At 37.7% G+C, this 13,489-nt stretch overlaps 1 protein-coding gene across 1 annotated transcript; it reads left to right on the top strand.

Moving 5' to 3' along the window:
• Nucleotides 1–974: 974 nt before the first annotated feature.
• calb2a (calbindin 2a) lies at nt 975–12,166 on the top strand. The gene is made up of 11 exons (XM_053623132.1): nt 975–1,559; nt 2,881–2,957; nt 3,280–3,369; nt 3,573–3,653; nt 8,332–8,388; nt 8,868–8,945; nt 9,539–9,594; nt 9,684–9,723; nt 9,818–9,871; nt 11,361–11,420; nt 11,515–12,166. The coding sequence occupies exons 1-11, from the start codon at nt 1,466–1,468 to the stop codon at nt 11,632–11,634; spliced, it is 807 nt and encodes a 268-aa protein (XP_053479107.1). The 5' UTR covers nt 975–1,465; the 3' UTR covers nt 11,635–12,166.
• Nucleotides 12,167–13,489: the final 1,323 nt, after the last annotated feature.

Raw genomic sequence — 13,489 nt, 5'->3', positions numbered from 1 at the left:
AAAATAATAATAAATAATAATAAAAAAAAAATCATATTTGCCCTGAACAAAGGCTTAGAATCCAGATTCATGTCAACTTAATATTGTGACCATGAAGCAGATCCTCCCAAGAAAAGGCTTGTGAAATGTGTAATTAATCTGGCCTTGCTTGAGTCAGTCCAGGGAAATGTTTGTAATTGGCCTTAAAACTTTTGAAGCTACACATGTGCCATTTCTTAGCCCTCTTTCAGCAGCATGCTCTCTGTAATTACTACTGAGCTGTCACAGTCCCTGTGGTAGAAGAGCTTTGGGCTACTTCTCCCATGATATGCTCCGTGCCACTAAGGCTGTGTTTCAGGGAAGGTATTGTAATCTACATGCATGAGAGCAAAGGAATAATTAGCCCCTGATGCTGCAGACTCCACAGAGACTGATGCTTTTCTTATCATAACTGTAAACACCTCATAAGGTACTCATATGGTCAAAATACTCATCTACTTAAATATGTGGCCTAAAGTTTGTGGACATCTTACAATCACACCATATATGCTTGTTGATCATCCCATTCCAGATTTAGCCCCCCTTTGCTGTTATATTAACCTCCACTCTTCTGGAAATACTTTCCACATTCACACACACACACTCATACACTATGAACGCTTTGGACATGCCAATCAGCCTACCATACATGTCTTTGGACTGGGGAAGGAAACCAGATTACCCAGAGGAAACCCCAGCAGCACGTGGAGAACATGCAAACTCCGCACACACAGGGCAGCGGCAAGAAATGAACCCCATGTGGTTCATAGAGCCACATGCAATAGCAATGATCCATACTTTAATAGTACTTTTAATAAATAAATAAATAAATAAATAAATAAATAAATAAATGAAAAGCATAATAAAAATATAAGTGTCAACATTGATCCACGAGAATTCTTTTTCCTGTCCATAAATCCCTGTGTCCCTGTGGGGTGGGATTTATATACAAGTGAAAATATGTGGAGATAATCCGATCTGGGACACAAGGAAATTGCCTACAAGAAAAGGAAATATAAGTGGAAGTAATGTGAGGAATGTCAGATAATTACACGCACAGAGATAGATAGATAGATAGATAGATAGATAGATAGATAGATAGAATCTTCACATTCCTTCCAACGAACCATGCTTAAACTTATTTATATAGGCTCTATATGCTATATCAATCGCGACTAACATAATGTATCAACATTTGGCCCAGTATGATACACTAGGGTAATGTATTCACTGTGTAATTGTGCAGCCCAGAGTGTTATGGGAGTATCAGCGTTAGCGGTGATGAGGGAAACTGCGCCACCCGGCCGCCCGCGGAGGCACTGCAGCCTTTAGCGCTCATTTAAAAGCTGCGGCCGGCGCGGGGAGGGGGACAACTACAGTCACTGTTGGACGAAGTAGAAGCTCGCCAGGGATTTGTTCTTTTTTGTGAGCAGCAGGGGAAAAAAACATGGCAAATCAATCTGCACAGCCTCCTTATCTTCACTTGGCGGAACTGACGGCATCCCAGTTCCTCGACATCTGGAAGCATTTTGATGCCGACGGTAAGTGCAATGTGAGTTCGTGGAGACTTTCGTCCGAGCTGAGAAAAGATGCTCGGGAGGGTATTTAACTGAGAAAAAAAATGCTACGTGAGCTTTGACATGAGATGAGCAATGATCTGAAATGCGTAACCTAATTAAAGAAAAGTTTGTTGAGGAGAAAGGGTTGAAAGGGTGTTATGTGAGGAAAGAAAACAGGAACACGCAGGTATATTCCCGAGCAGAGTATTGAATTTCTGTGATTTATCCAGAGATACGTTGTGCTTGTGTTTGCTATTAAAACTAACACAAAAAAACTCTTTAACCTTATCTTCTGGGTATTTCCTTGTTGTTGGCTAGTTCCATTTATCAAATATATGCTAGATGTGATTATTTAACACTAATTATTTTTATTAAGCCTATGTGAATTTATTAGACCATTTAAATATTGTTTATGGTCAACAAAATTAGAGCAAAAAAAAAAAACACAACCCTGGTTTTGAATTAAACTTGCATGTTAACTGATAAGTCAACTGATAACATTCAATGGATAATGAATTGTTATAATTACAAAACAGATGTATTGCAACAAATGAATCATTTCCCAATAGAATAACACTAACAACCTTCCCTGTGTATACCACTGTAAAGTGTGTGTGGTCTCATTCATTACAGTAAGCTATAGACTCTGAGCCAGGTCTGAACACTGAATGCATAATCAAGGTTGCTGTCAAGGGGCTGTGATGCCAGAACTGATACAGTTTTAATTGACTTTTCATCATGTTGAAATGTGGATGCATGCTGAAATGCCGTCTTATTGTGTTATGCTTATTGTAAATACCAGAGAGGGAGCGTTTCCCCTTGAGAGATCAATTTTCATCTGTCTGCAAATGTCACTGGTGTCTGCTGACAAATTAACTGACAATCTCTAGAGTTTGAAACGAAGCACATACACACACACACTTGTGCATACACAACACATGATAATATTTTATGTATTAGCAGAAACTGAATTAGAATTTTTGTATAGCTCTCTTAAGCATCAAGCTGCAGATCATCTTTCTGTTTTTTTTTTTGTAATAGATGGAATTTAAAAGGCCCCCTAAAGCAAGGCCTTTAATTATTCCAAAATCAGAAAGAGATGTTCAAAGCCTGATTGGGAGAACAGCTGTCAAGAGATTTTAATTAGGCTAGCTGCTCTGATTTTGGTATCAGCCAAAAATTCTTAACAAGCTTGGTATACAAGACATCATCCAGACAAATCAACAATTTAATGCAAATTTCACGTTGGGTAATCCTGTAATATAAATCCTAAATGCTGATTTAATGTGGATCTCACCTACAGGTAATGGCTACATTGAGGGCAAGGAGCTTGAAAACTTTATCACTCAGTTGGAGATTGCACGGAAAGGAGCAGGTGTGGTAAGTAAACAAGGAAAAAGAAAATGACTTTGAATAGTGAAATTTGAATATGAAATCTGTCAAAGTAAAACAAATCTAGCAGAGACAAAAATAGGATCTGTACTGTAGTAATGTAGTCAATATGCAAGTAAACAGATTGGATTGGGGCAGGTGGAGGGGCTGCTTATCCTCATTAGCAAAACTTTTTAACAGACTTCTTACTTGATGTGGCATTACGTGGCATTTCTCTGACATGAGTAATGTGAACAAAAGTAATTGGCGTTAGCTGAGATCTAAGGCTAGCTCTGGACCAAAGACCTCTTGGAATGCTTGTCTGTTTCAGGACCCCTCAAATGCATCTTTCAGAGACAAGATGACAGAGTTCATGCAGAAATTCGACAAGAACAATGATGGGAGGATTGAGCTGTCAGAGGTAAGAAATTGCATTGTTCCAAAAAATTGAGTCTGTCGCTAGTGCACTTGATGAGGTCAGACTCCAAATGACCTTGGAAATAGCAGATATTTAGATCCAACCCGGCTGTTTTCAATGCTTTAAAATGAGAGTAATTCAATGTCGCTTTATTTTTCACACTTTGGATTTTAGAAACATTCATTCTCATGTCATCTATGTCATAGCTGGCCCAGATTCTGCCAACAGAAGAGAACTTCCTGCTTTGCTTCAGACAGTTTTTGGGCTCCAGCTCTGAGTTTATGGCGGTAAGGGAACATACAGATTTCCACAGTAGATCTTAGCAGTTTTGCTTATTCACATAAATGGTTGAATTGATCTTTTTTGTACTGTATTTCACTCACTGAATTGTAATGATGGTAAAAAACATACTTCATATAAGTATGTTATAAGCAGGGGTTTTCAGGTTATTTCCACTAAAGGTTGGTATGGCTTCATTCCAATCAACCAGTTGACCTGATAATCAGTTGAAGGCTAAAATGTACCGGTTAGAACAAAAACCTGAGCTACAGCAGCCATGCACTAGTAAAGGTGCATAGCACAAGCATATAGTCATATATATTACATAATCCTTTCTTTCTCTTTTTGCAAGGACCTAATAAGATTTACAGTCCAATATGGATAAGTTTTATCACATTTAAAACAATCTAAACCAGGCAATGGAATGTTAAGTATGCAACTGCCGTTCTACCAGTGAGTAGAGGAGCATAAGTACAGTTTCCTGCACAACTAGTGTACGTTGTGTATCAAAGTTCTATCAAACATGTCCTGATGGAGCCTCTAATCACTAAACTTTAGAGAATCACTCAATGTGTTTAGGTTATTGAGGAGGAAAATATTGAGTGCTAATGGTGTTCTGTATTGAGGATAAGAATCAGTCAACATTCTGATACTACTCCCTATTGTGGGTGAAAATTAATCAATGTGCTGATATTGTGCTCTTTGGAGGATAGAAATCCCTCACTGGATAAAGGGCTGGCCTGGTCACATTCTTATCTACGAAAGTAGTTTTAGGTTTATTGATATACGACTGTATCAATATCTTTGCCATGAATGCTGGGTTTCAAACAGTATGACATGTTTGAACTCCGGTCCTTGTTGCAGACTCTGTATGCTGGCCAGTTACCCCTGCACTTTGCCTACTCATCCAGCTGTAGTAATGGCAAGTAAAAAGCTGTCTTAATTAAAAGCCACCTTAGATCTGCAATTCCCATTGGTTCATATGGCAAGTTATGGAGATATTCCACACCTCTAAGGAAAGTTTTTACTAGTCTTTGTACTCCAAGTGTACTTCATCAGTCTGTTCCCTTCTGTGTACATATTGCTGTCATGAACAATTTTATGGTACACCCAGAAGCAGACACTTTTATTCGAAGCTCCAAAACATTGCTACTGTGAAAGATAAGCCATTTATGCCCAGTATTTCTCACATAGTCTGTATACAAATGATGTGTAGATGCAGCAAGTGGTTGACCCTTTGGGTGTCAGTATACTGGGGTCACTCGCAGGGGTCAGACGCATAATTTCCAGGTGTATCGTCTACTGTGCCAAAGTGGCGCGTTTGTCTATACCATAGGCTGGTCTAAAGGGTAGTGGGCACAAATAGCTTGTCAGTAATATTAACTGGCATAACAGTGGTCTGGGCACAATGGGCCTATCAACACACTGGTTACATAGTCTGGCAAATGTGCTGAACCCTCAGCCACAGAAGTGGTAGAGGTGGAAATTCATAAAGTGGTAGATTTGGCCAATCCTGGCCCAAAGCCTTTGTCTCTGTGACGTCCTTGAACCTCACTAGACAGTGAGTTGTCTGTCTGTTGTCTGTGAATTGTCTGTCAAACTTTTACACTTTTCTGCAGGTGTTTTTTTTAACCTTAGCTGAACTTCACACTTGCAAATTTGTCAAAATTTGCTGATCCAACATGAATATATGTGAACCATTAGGGGTTCCTGAAAATGTTGCAGCAGTAGCAACACAGATTTAAATAATATAAGTTAATACACTGATGTTGATGTTGAGACTGATTTATACCTTTCTTTTACCTTCAGGGTTTTTCAGATGCATTTGTTTTATCATTTCTTAGCAGTGAAAAACGAGTACTAGACCAATGCCTCATGGTCGTGCAGTCTGCTAGTAACACGTCTTTGTGATATGGCTGACAGGCTCTAAGTTGAGTGACTCAACTTCTGAGAATTAAGCTCCTTTTAGATATGATGCATCTCAACTTTTTGATCAATCATGCCCAGGAAGCGTGGTCATGCTCTGATCTGACACTAATCAGTTTTAGTTGTTCTTGGTTGCAGAGCAGCACCAACATGGCTTGCACTGTATTATGCTTAACTCCATCCATCTGCTATTGAAGTTTCTGAAACCAAGTTTCCAGGAACAGTGTGATGAATAACTCTGTCTTCTGGATGAGTCAATAAGATGAACAAATCTGTATTGGAGACTGAGTTCAAGTATGGCTCAGCTCATTCACTCCAAGCTGTAGATTTTCAGCATTTCAGGATGTGTTGGCTGCATGATCAGGCTGGACATTTGGGCAAACTATGTAACTGAACAAATCATTTGACTGAACAAAATCAATTAACTTGATTCACTGAACAGGCTCAAGAATTTCAACTTTAGTGGTAAAGTAAAGGTAGCCTGCTGCCTCAAAATGTCCAGTTTGTTGCGGACAAAAGGAGATGATGATCTAGTACCTCCTAGGCTTGTGCGACAGAGATCTGCCAGGTAATTGTAGCAGGTGGCGTGTTTATACAAGGCTTCTGGCAATGGTACTTGAGCCAGCCTATTTGCCTTCACTATGTCAACAATTACTGTACAGTGATCTGCTGCATCTATGGCCAAAGGAGTGGCAGTCCCATTGCTTGTTCAGTGTTGTCTATAGGATTTCAGTAACCATTGCACCTGTAATTATGGTCATTTCCAGCACTATGCCAAAATGGGCCTCAAGAGGCCTCTTAGAGAATGAGACTGAAAGTACCACAGGGTCTGTCTCTGTATGACAATACAGACCCATTAGCAGATCAACACAGTCTATACAGTAGTAAAATTTTAGTTTCTTTTCTTTTAGACCCACATGGGCTACCCACATGGATTCATGGTCACAGAGTGATGACTTTGCTAAGGACATGAGTGAACAAGAATAGTTCCAAAGAAAACTGTCTTGGTGGTCTGGAATGAAAAAAGTAGAACTAGTATTCCATGAGTATGCTTTTCTCACCTTTCCACTGTGTATAAAATAATAATAAACAATTTGTGTAATTTTTCTGTGCTTAGCATATTAACAATATTTTTATGAATATGTCATAAGAATAGCACCAAGATTCTGCATTTTATATAGAGAATTATATACTGTACCTGATCATTTATTCCTCAGACTGTAATATTCCACAATTTGGCCTATTCTCACCATCGAGAAAAAAATCAGCCACAAGACAGAGATGCAAACTTCTAAATAATTTTTGTTCTTTTAAATGATTGGTTAAGGTTTGGTGCTTACGTTTCTATATTATGCAAAGCTGATGAAAGGGTGATATAAAGGAGAAAAATTAGCATTTTAATCACTCTGTAGTGTGCAAACTATATCCTTATCTTGGGTTACTGCCTGTGCAGAGTTTCTCACATTTTCATATGTCCTGCCCATGGTTTTCTATTTTCCTCCACACTCCCCAAAAGATGCTGGTAGGTGGACTGGCTACTCTAAATTGGCTGTGGGTGTGAATTTATGTGTGCATGGGGTGATGGAGTAGAATTCTATGTGGGGGTGGGGGGTGGGTCTGGATGAGGAGGTATAGAATGAGGAGGTACAAACTTCTATTTTCTGAGAAATACATTATGGAAGAGCCACAAAAAGTCTCCACATATATCAGAAGACTGGACAGAGCATCTATATTTGATAAGATCCTGTGCTAGAATCAACATATGTTGCTAGATTAAAGCATTCAAATTTCATTTCATGTTCTTTGTGCTCTCACAGTTGCTCTGAATAGAATATGGTGATAGTAAATGAAAAAGCCAGTAAGATTACTGCATTGAAAGTTTCATGGCTCCCAACAATGATTAATCCTTTCCACCTTCCTTCAAGCTTTCTGACTGGATTTTAGAAGGTGATAAAGTAAAGCTGTGGAAAGAAAGAAATGTGTAATTCTTAATATGCTGTTTTCTTTCAGACTAAGCATAAATTTAATATTTCTCAAGTAACTTGACAACTTGACAGAATTTATCAGAAGACTAACAGCGTTAATATAGTATTGTATTCTGCTTGTTGGTAATCTTTTTAAACATGTTCATTCATCATTCATCTTCAGTAACCAATTTATGTTCGTCAAGTGTGGATCTGGAGCCTATCCTGGGAACACTGGGTGAAAGAGTGAGAATTCACCCAAAGTCAATCCCAGGGCACCATGCACACACATTTAGCGTAAACAGTCCACCTACCAGGCATGTTTTGCAGAGGTGGGAGGAAACTAGAGAACCTGAAGGAAACATACGTGAAACATGAGAAGAACACACAAAACTCCACACAAACAGTAGAAAAAGCTTAGGTTTAGAAAAAGCTGACCCATGAGCTATGAGGCAGCAACATTACACACTGCGTTTGAACATGTTATCAGTAATAAAATCACAGTCATTTCCAAAGTTAAATTCAGTGAAATTTGTCAGGACATTTATATTTTCATTAGTTCCAATTTTGACAAACAAAATTAAAATTATTTATTATTTGCATTGTATCTATGGGGACTGGTTTCTGGGAAATGAACTAAAATAAATTTATTTTAGCAAGCTTTCTAACAAATGTTGTAATTCGTTCATTCATTTTCAGTGAGAACTTTATCCTGGTCAGGCAAATGTTATCATGATTTACTCTTTATTTAACTGTAATTAAGTACCTTGTTTTGTGGATATTTGTCAATCTGTAGGCCTGGCGAAGGTATGACACAGACCGCAGTGGCTTCATTGAAGCAAATGAACTGAAGGTAAGGTACTTATATACTTGGATTTATATTTCTTTTAAATAAAACACTATACTTTCTTCACCAACCATTTTGCCATTAAATAGAATGTAGCATACAGTAGTATAGCATATATCAGTTAACTGAGTTAATGTTCTAGTTTGAGTCATACTCATTAACCTGCGCGAGATCTGTGTAATTCTATAGCCTTTTTGCTGAAGAAGCAAATCGAAAGCATGCAAATCATGTTGGCCGTAGCAACTGCCAGTTAAAGGAAATATTCAAAGCTCTGCACTGGTTCATAAAGTACAAACCAGGTCATAATCACCTGCAGGAAGTTGATTTTGACCATAAGTATAATAAATGTGCAAATGTTACACTGTCTACCAGATAATTTTAAGGGTTTCAGTTGTTCCCTGAGTGGACCAGGCTCCTTGTGAAACATAAGACATAGACTGAAGTTTTATTACAGTACAGTAACCTATACCTTTTCTTTCTTTTAGAACTTTCTCTCAGACCTCCTGAAAAAGGTGAACAGGCATTATGAGGACCAGAAATTGCAGGAATACACGCAGACAATCGTAAGTATCTCATCAGCAAAGCTTCATGCTGCTATAATAAAATAATAACATCTGCCAAACCATCTGTTACTCAGAATTGTAGCTTGGTGGCTTTAATTAGTGCATGTGCATGTGCATTTGAATTGTTAAAGACTCCAACAGATACATTGGGTGAATGAGAAACGGTGTAAAGCGCTTTGTAGAACCACTAAGGTTAAAAGGCGCTATATAAGACCATTTACCATTTAGAAAGAAAAAGGGACTGGGGCTAAAATGGAAAAGAATAAAGTGCATTAGATTATGTAATGCTTTGGCAAGCTGTTGGCAACCAGACAAATGAATGTGCATGCAGTAAAACAACCCAGTTCTCATTAACACCTTGATATAATACTAGAGAAAACTAGCGAACTACACCTTTGTTATGAAGGGAACTGTGTGTTTATATTAGTGAATAAAATGTAATATAACAGTTTGACTAATGACATTTTTCATGCTCAGTTTGTGTGCATTTGCAACAAATAAGAGTTAGACCAGTTAAGACTTGAACAAGAAACGTAAATAGTGGTTATTTAATAAAAATGATCCATTATTTTGATATGTTTTTTCACTTTCAGCTGAGGATGTTTGATCTGAATGGGGACGGGAAACTGGGGCTCTCTGAAATGGCAAGGTGAGCAACATTTTGCCCACATTAATCAAATAGCACTTTCTCCATCAAATACATTGTGGTAATGAACTGTTTCTCCTTCACATTTTAAGGCTTCTACCAGTTCAGGAAAATTTCTTACTGAAATTCCAGGTGAGTTAGGTATAAGCAATGTTTACAATTTGTACTAAAGTTCTAAAAGATGGAATTGTAGCCTAAATATTGTTTTATTTGCACTGTGTTGCAGGGTGTCAAGCTGACCACTGAACAGTTCAACAGCATATTCACATACTATGACAAGGTAGTGTGCATTTCTACACTAAAATAAACGTGAGATGCAAGCGCCTGTGATTCAGACTGAAGGACTGTACTTTATTTATAATTAAGTGTCTGCCCCAGTCCCCATAGCAAGCATGCTCTAAGACAGTATGCAAGGGGGGAGCCTGTCATTCTCTAACTTTGCTCAACAATATTTATTTCATTTTAGACCATTTCAAGGGGAAAAAAAGGTTTTTTTTCAGTTTTCTGTTGCTCACTGGAAGTGCATCTGCTCAAAACAAAGAAACACAATGCTTAATAGTAAAATAATGTTGCTGAAAGTCTCCTGCAGGTGACGGTTTGGTTTAGCTCAGCAAATGAAGCAGAGTGAGTTCTCCCACCTTTTTTTTTTTTACATCTGATTTCCCTCACTCTCGTGAATCCATTTTGCATGCAGACTAGTGCTGTTTCCCTTCACCTGAGCAGGTAAATGACCACAAATGCACAGCTGCTATCTGAACATTTGACTAACAATGGCTTTTTGGGTGACACAGTTCCAAATGCACCACTAGAGGGTGTGCAAAAATTCTCAAGCAAGAATTGTTTGTTTATTTTATATTATTTAACTTTTATTATTTATTAATTCATCAATGCATTCAGTTATTAAGTTAATTATAAGTTATTATAATAGATATAAATGTTAAGTATTTGGTGTATACGTTTACTTAGTTTTAGAGTCTATGCTGTTTTATGTACAGTTTTCTTCCCAAAACTAAAACAAATTACATCGGCACTCTCTAAATTTGTACGTTTATATTTAATTGAGCATTATTGTGGTTATTATGCATGTTTTGTTCGTCTGGTCGGCCAGTCCCTCCAGCCAGCAGTAGAAAACATGGACAACTTATCAAATGTTACGATTTTTCTTAAATTATCTAAAAAGTAAAAACTACTATAGAGTAAAATTAGAGATTGACAGGGTATCCTTTTGCATGACATTCTTAAAGTATGTTTGCTTTGAGAACTAGGGCAGATACAGTGCTTAATCATAAATGAAATGTAGTCTTTCAGTCTAAAATTACTGCAGTGTATTTCCCTGATCTCATAGCCCTCATCCAGTCTGATGCAGTCACATCTGAAGCATAGGTACTTGCAGTTGCTACAATGAAGTCATGGGTAAATAAATAATAGCATGAGAGGAAGGGACACCAGGTCAACCAAATACTGACACACCTCATAGTGCCTGGACAGGATTCGCTGAGCTTTGAAAAAATGTAAAATGTTCTGCCACATGCAAAGCAACTCACCCAAGGATGCAAAAGTAATAAAAAGTACCTCCTCTCCTCTGTGTCGTTTTAGAGTTATGACCTCATCCGAACTCTACAAATGAATAGACAGTGAATCAGTGAAGCAGAGAATCTTATGAATCGATAAATAGGAAAGCAATCATCTGTGTAAATCCAATACACTCCCTGATATAACTGCAATATAGACAGGGGTAACCCAGTATAATCTCTTCCTGTGTTTTAAAGGATGGAAATGGTTACATTGATGAGATGGAGTTGGACTATCTCCTGAAGGACCTCTATCAGGTGAGAAAAGACAACCAAGAGCTTTAAATGGTTGTAATTTGATTAAATTAATTATAATTAACAATGCTCAATGTGATTCTTTTCTTGATTTTAGGAGGCTCAGACCCAGGACCTAGCCGGCTATAAAAAAAGCATCATGGCCTTGTCAGACCAGGGTAAACTGTACCGCACAGAACTAGAAATCGTACTGTGCCGGGAGCCCATTGTACTGTGATTTTACTGTGCTGGAAGCCCTGAATCACATTTCTCTTTCTGCTGCCTGACTACTGTAACCATGTGCATGTGCCAGGCACTACCACTTTCCTTTGTGTGTGTTTTGAATGAATGTGCACTACAAAGCACAAAAAAGATTTCATCATTTTTCATTTTCTGTCTCACCGCCTAAATCCCCTTGGCTTGAGGACAGACTGTCCAGCTATGGTGTTGCCCTCTGCTCAATTTTTATGCATTTCAAATGGATTTTACTGAATCTTACTGATAGAGAGATATTGATAGTATGAACAAGCATATGATGCTATGATATATTAATTTAACTGTCTATTTATTTATCTATATTTTTATTTATTTAATTGCACCCCCTGGTATTCTGTCAGGTTTCCTTTTTGTCTTTGGTTTGATTATATCACTATCATTACATTTTCAACCATTTGAGGTTATGCTGTTTTCTTTCTTTGGCTGATACTGTTAGAGGATGTTACTGAGAGAATTAATAAAAGACTAGGTGACTTATGTGAAGAATGTGGCATTTTTATTTACCTAATTCTTTGTTTCTTTGTTCAGAGGGATTATTTAATTCATTGGAATTGAGGTTAATAACAGTAGAATGGGAAAGAAATCAAGCTCAAGAATTTCTGGTACCCTTGGTAACGACGATTTTAAAGGGCTATGAACAAATGTTTGTGTTTATTTTGTTTAATCTTACACTGAAAATACAATGGAATTATCATATCAAAACATATTTACAGTAAAGTACTATAATATCTTAATATCTAATATAACAATAACACCATACACTTGCTTATTTGGCCTGTTACAACAGAGCTGAAGGTTAAGAGTCTTGTCCAGCCATGAGACCTTGGAAGTGCTGGGACTTGAACACACAGTGCTCTGATCAGTGACTCAAAACCTTAACCACTGGGCCACACACCACACCAATACTGCAACTTTTATTGCTTCAGCTACTTCTACCACTTCATTAACTCCACTAAAAGATTGCATTGAATCAATGCAAACTAACTGTGCTACTTGAGGTGGCTAAGTGGTTAAGGTTTTGAGGCACAGATAAGAAGGTCATGTGTTCAAATCCCAGCACCACCAAACTGCCTTGATTGGGTCCTTGAGTAAGACAGTTTTCAGTTTAATTTTGTCCTGCATTGAGCAAATGCATTGGATTATGAGTTTGTTTATACTATGTTGATATTATAGTGCTTTACAGTTGTTTACTGTAAATTCTATAGTACTTTATTGGCAACCCAGGTTGCCAGTAAATTACTGTAAAATATTTTACAGCGTAAATTTATTTGGAAAACATCCTTATCAAAAATGTCAACAAAACCATGTCACAATTATTTACGCTCTTTCATTTAGTGTAACTTCTCTTTGCCATAACATCTTTTAGTCTTTTCCTATAATGATTAATGAAATTGGAGAATACAAAGCAAGGAATTTGAGACCACCCCCTCAATACAGAATATCTCTAGATCTTACCAGGTCCTTTGAACTCTCCTTTGGACTCTCCTCTTCAGTATACCTCACAGGTTATCAATGGGGTTTAGGTTAGGGGACTGGGAAAGCCATGTCAAAAGCTTGATTCTGTGGTCACTGAACCTTTTTATGTGAATTTGGATGCACTCTATGTGCTGGAATATCCAATCCCAATTCAGTTGTAGCTTCTTGGCAGAGGCAATAAGATTTAAATTTAAACTCTACTGGAACTTCATTATGTCCATGTTGCTATGTATCTGCCCCACAACATTACAGATCCTCCACTATACCTAAAAATGGAGATTAGGCTTGAGGTTTTTTGTTTGCCAAAACCTCTATTGTCTCATCTGACCACAGAACTTAGT

The sequence above is a fragment of the Ictalurus furcatus genome, chromosome 4 (genome assembly GCF_023375685.1).
Source record: "Ictalurus furcatus strain D&B chromosome 4, Billie_1.0, whole genome shotgun sequence".
NCBI lineage: Eukaryota > Metazoa > Chordata > Actinopteri > Siluriformes > Ictaluridae > Ictalurus > Ictalurus furcatus.
This window is presented reverse-complemented; position numbering and strand designations above follow the sequence as displayed.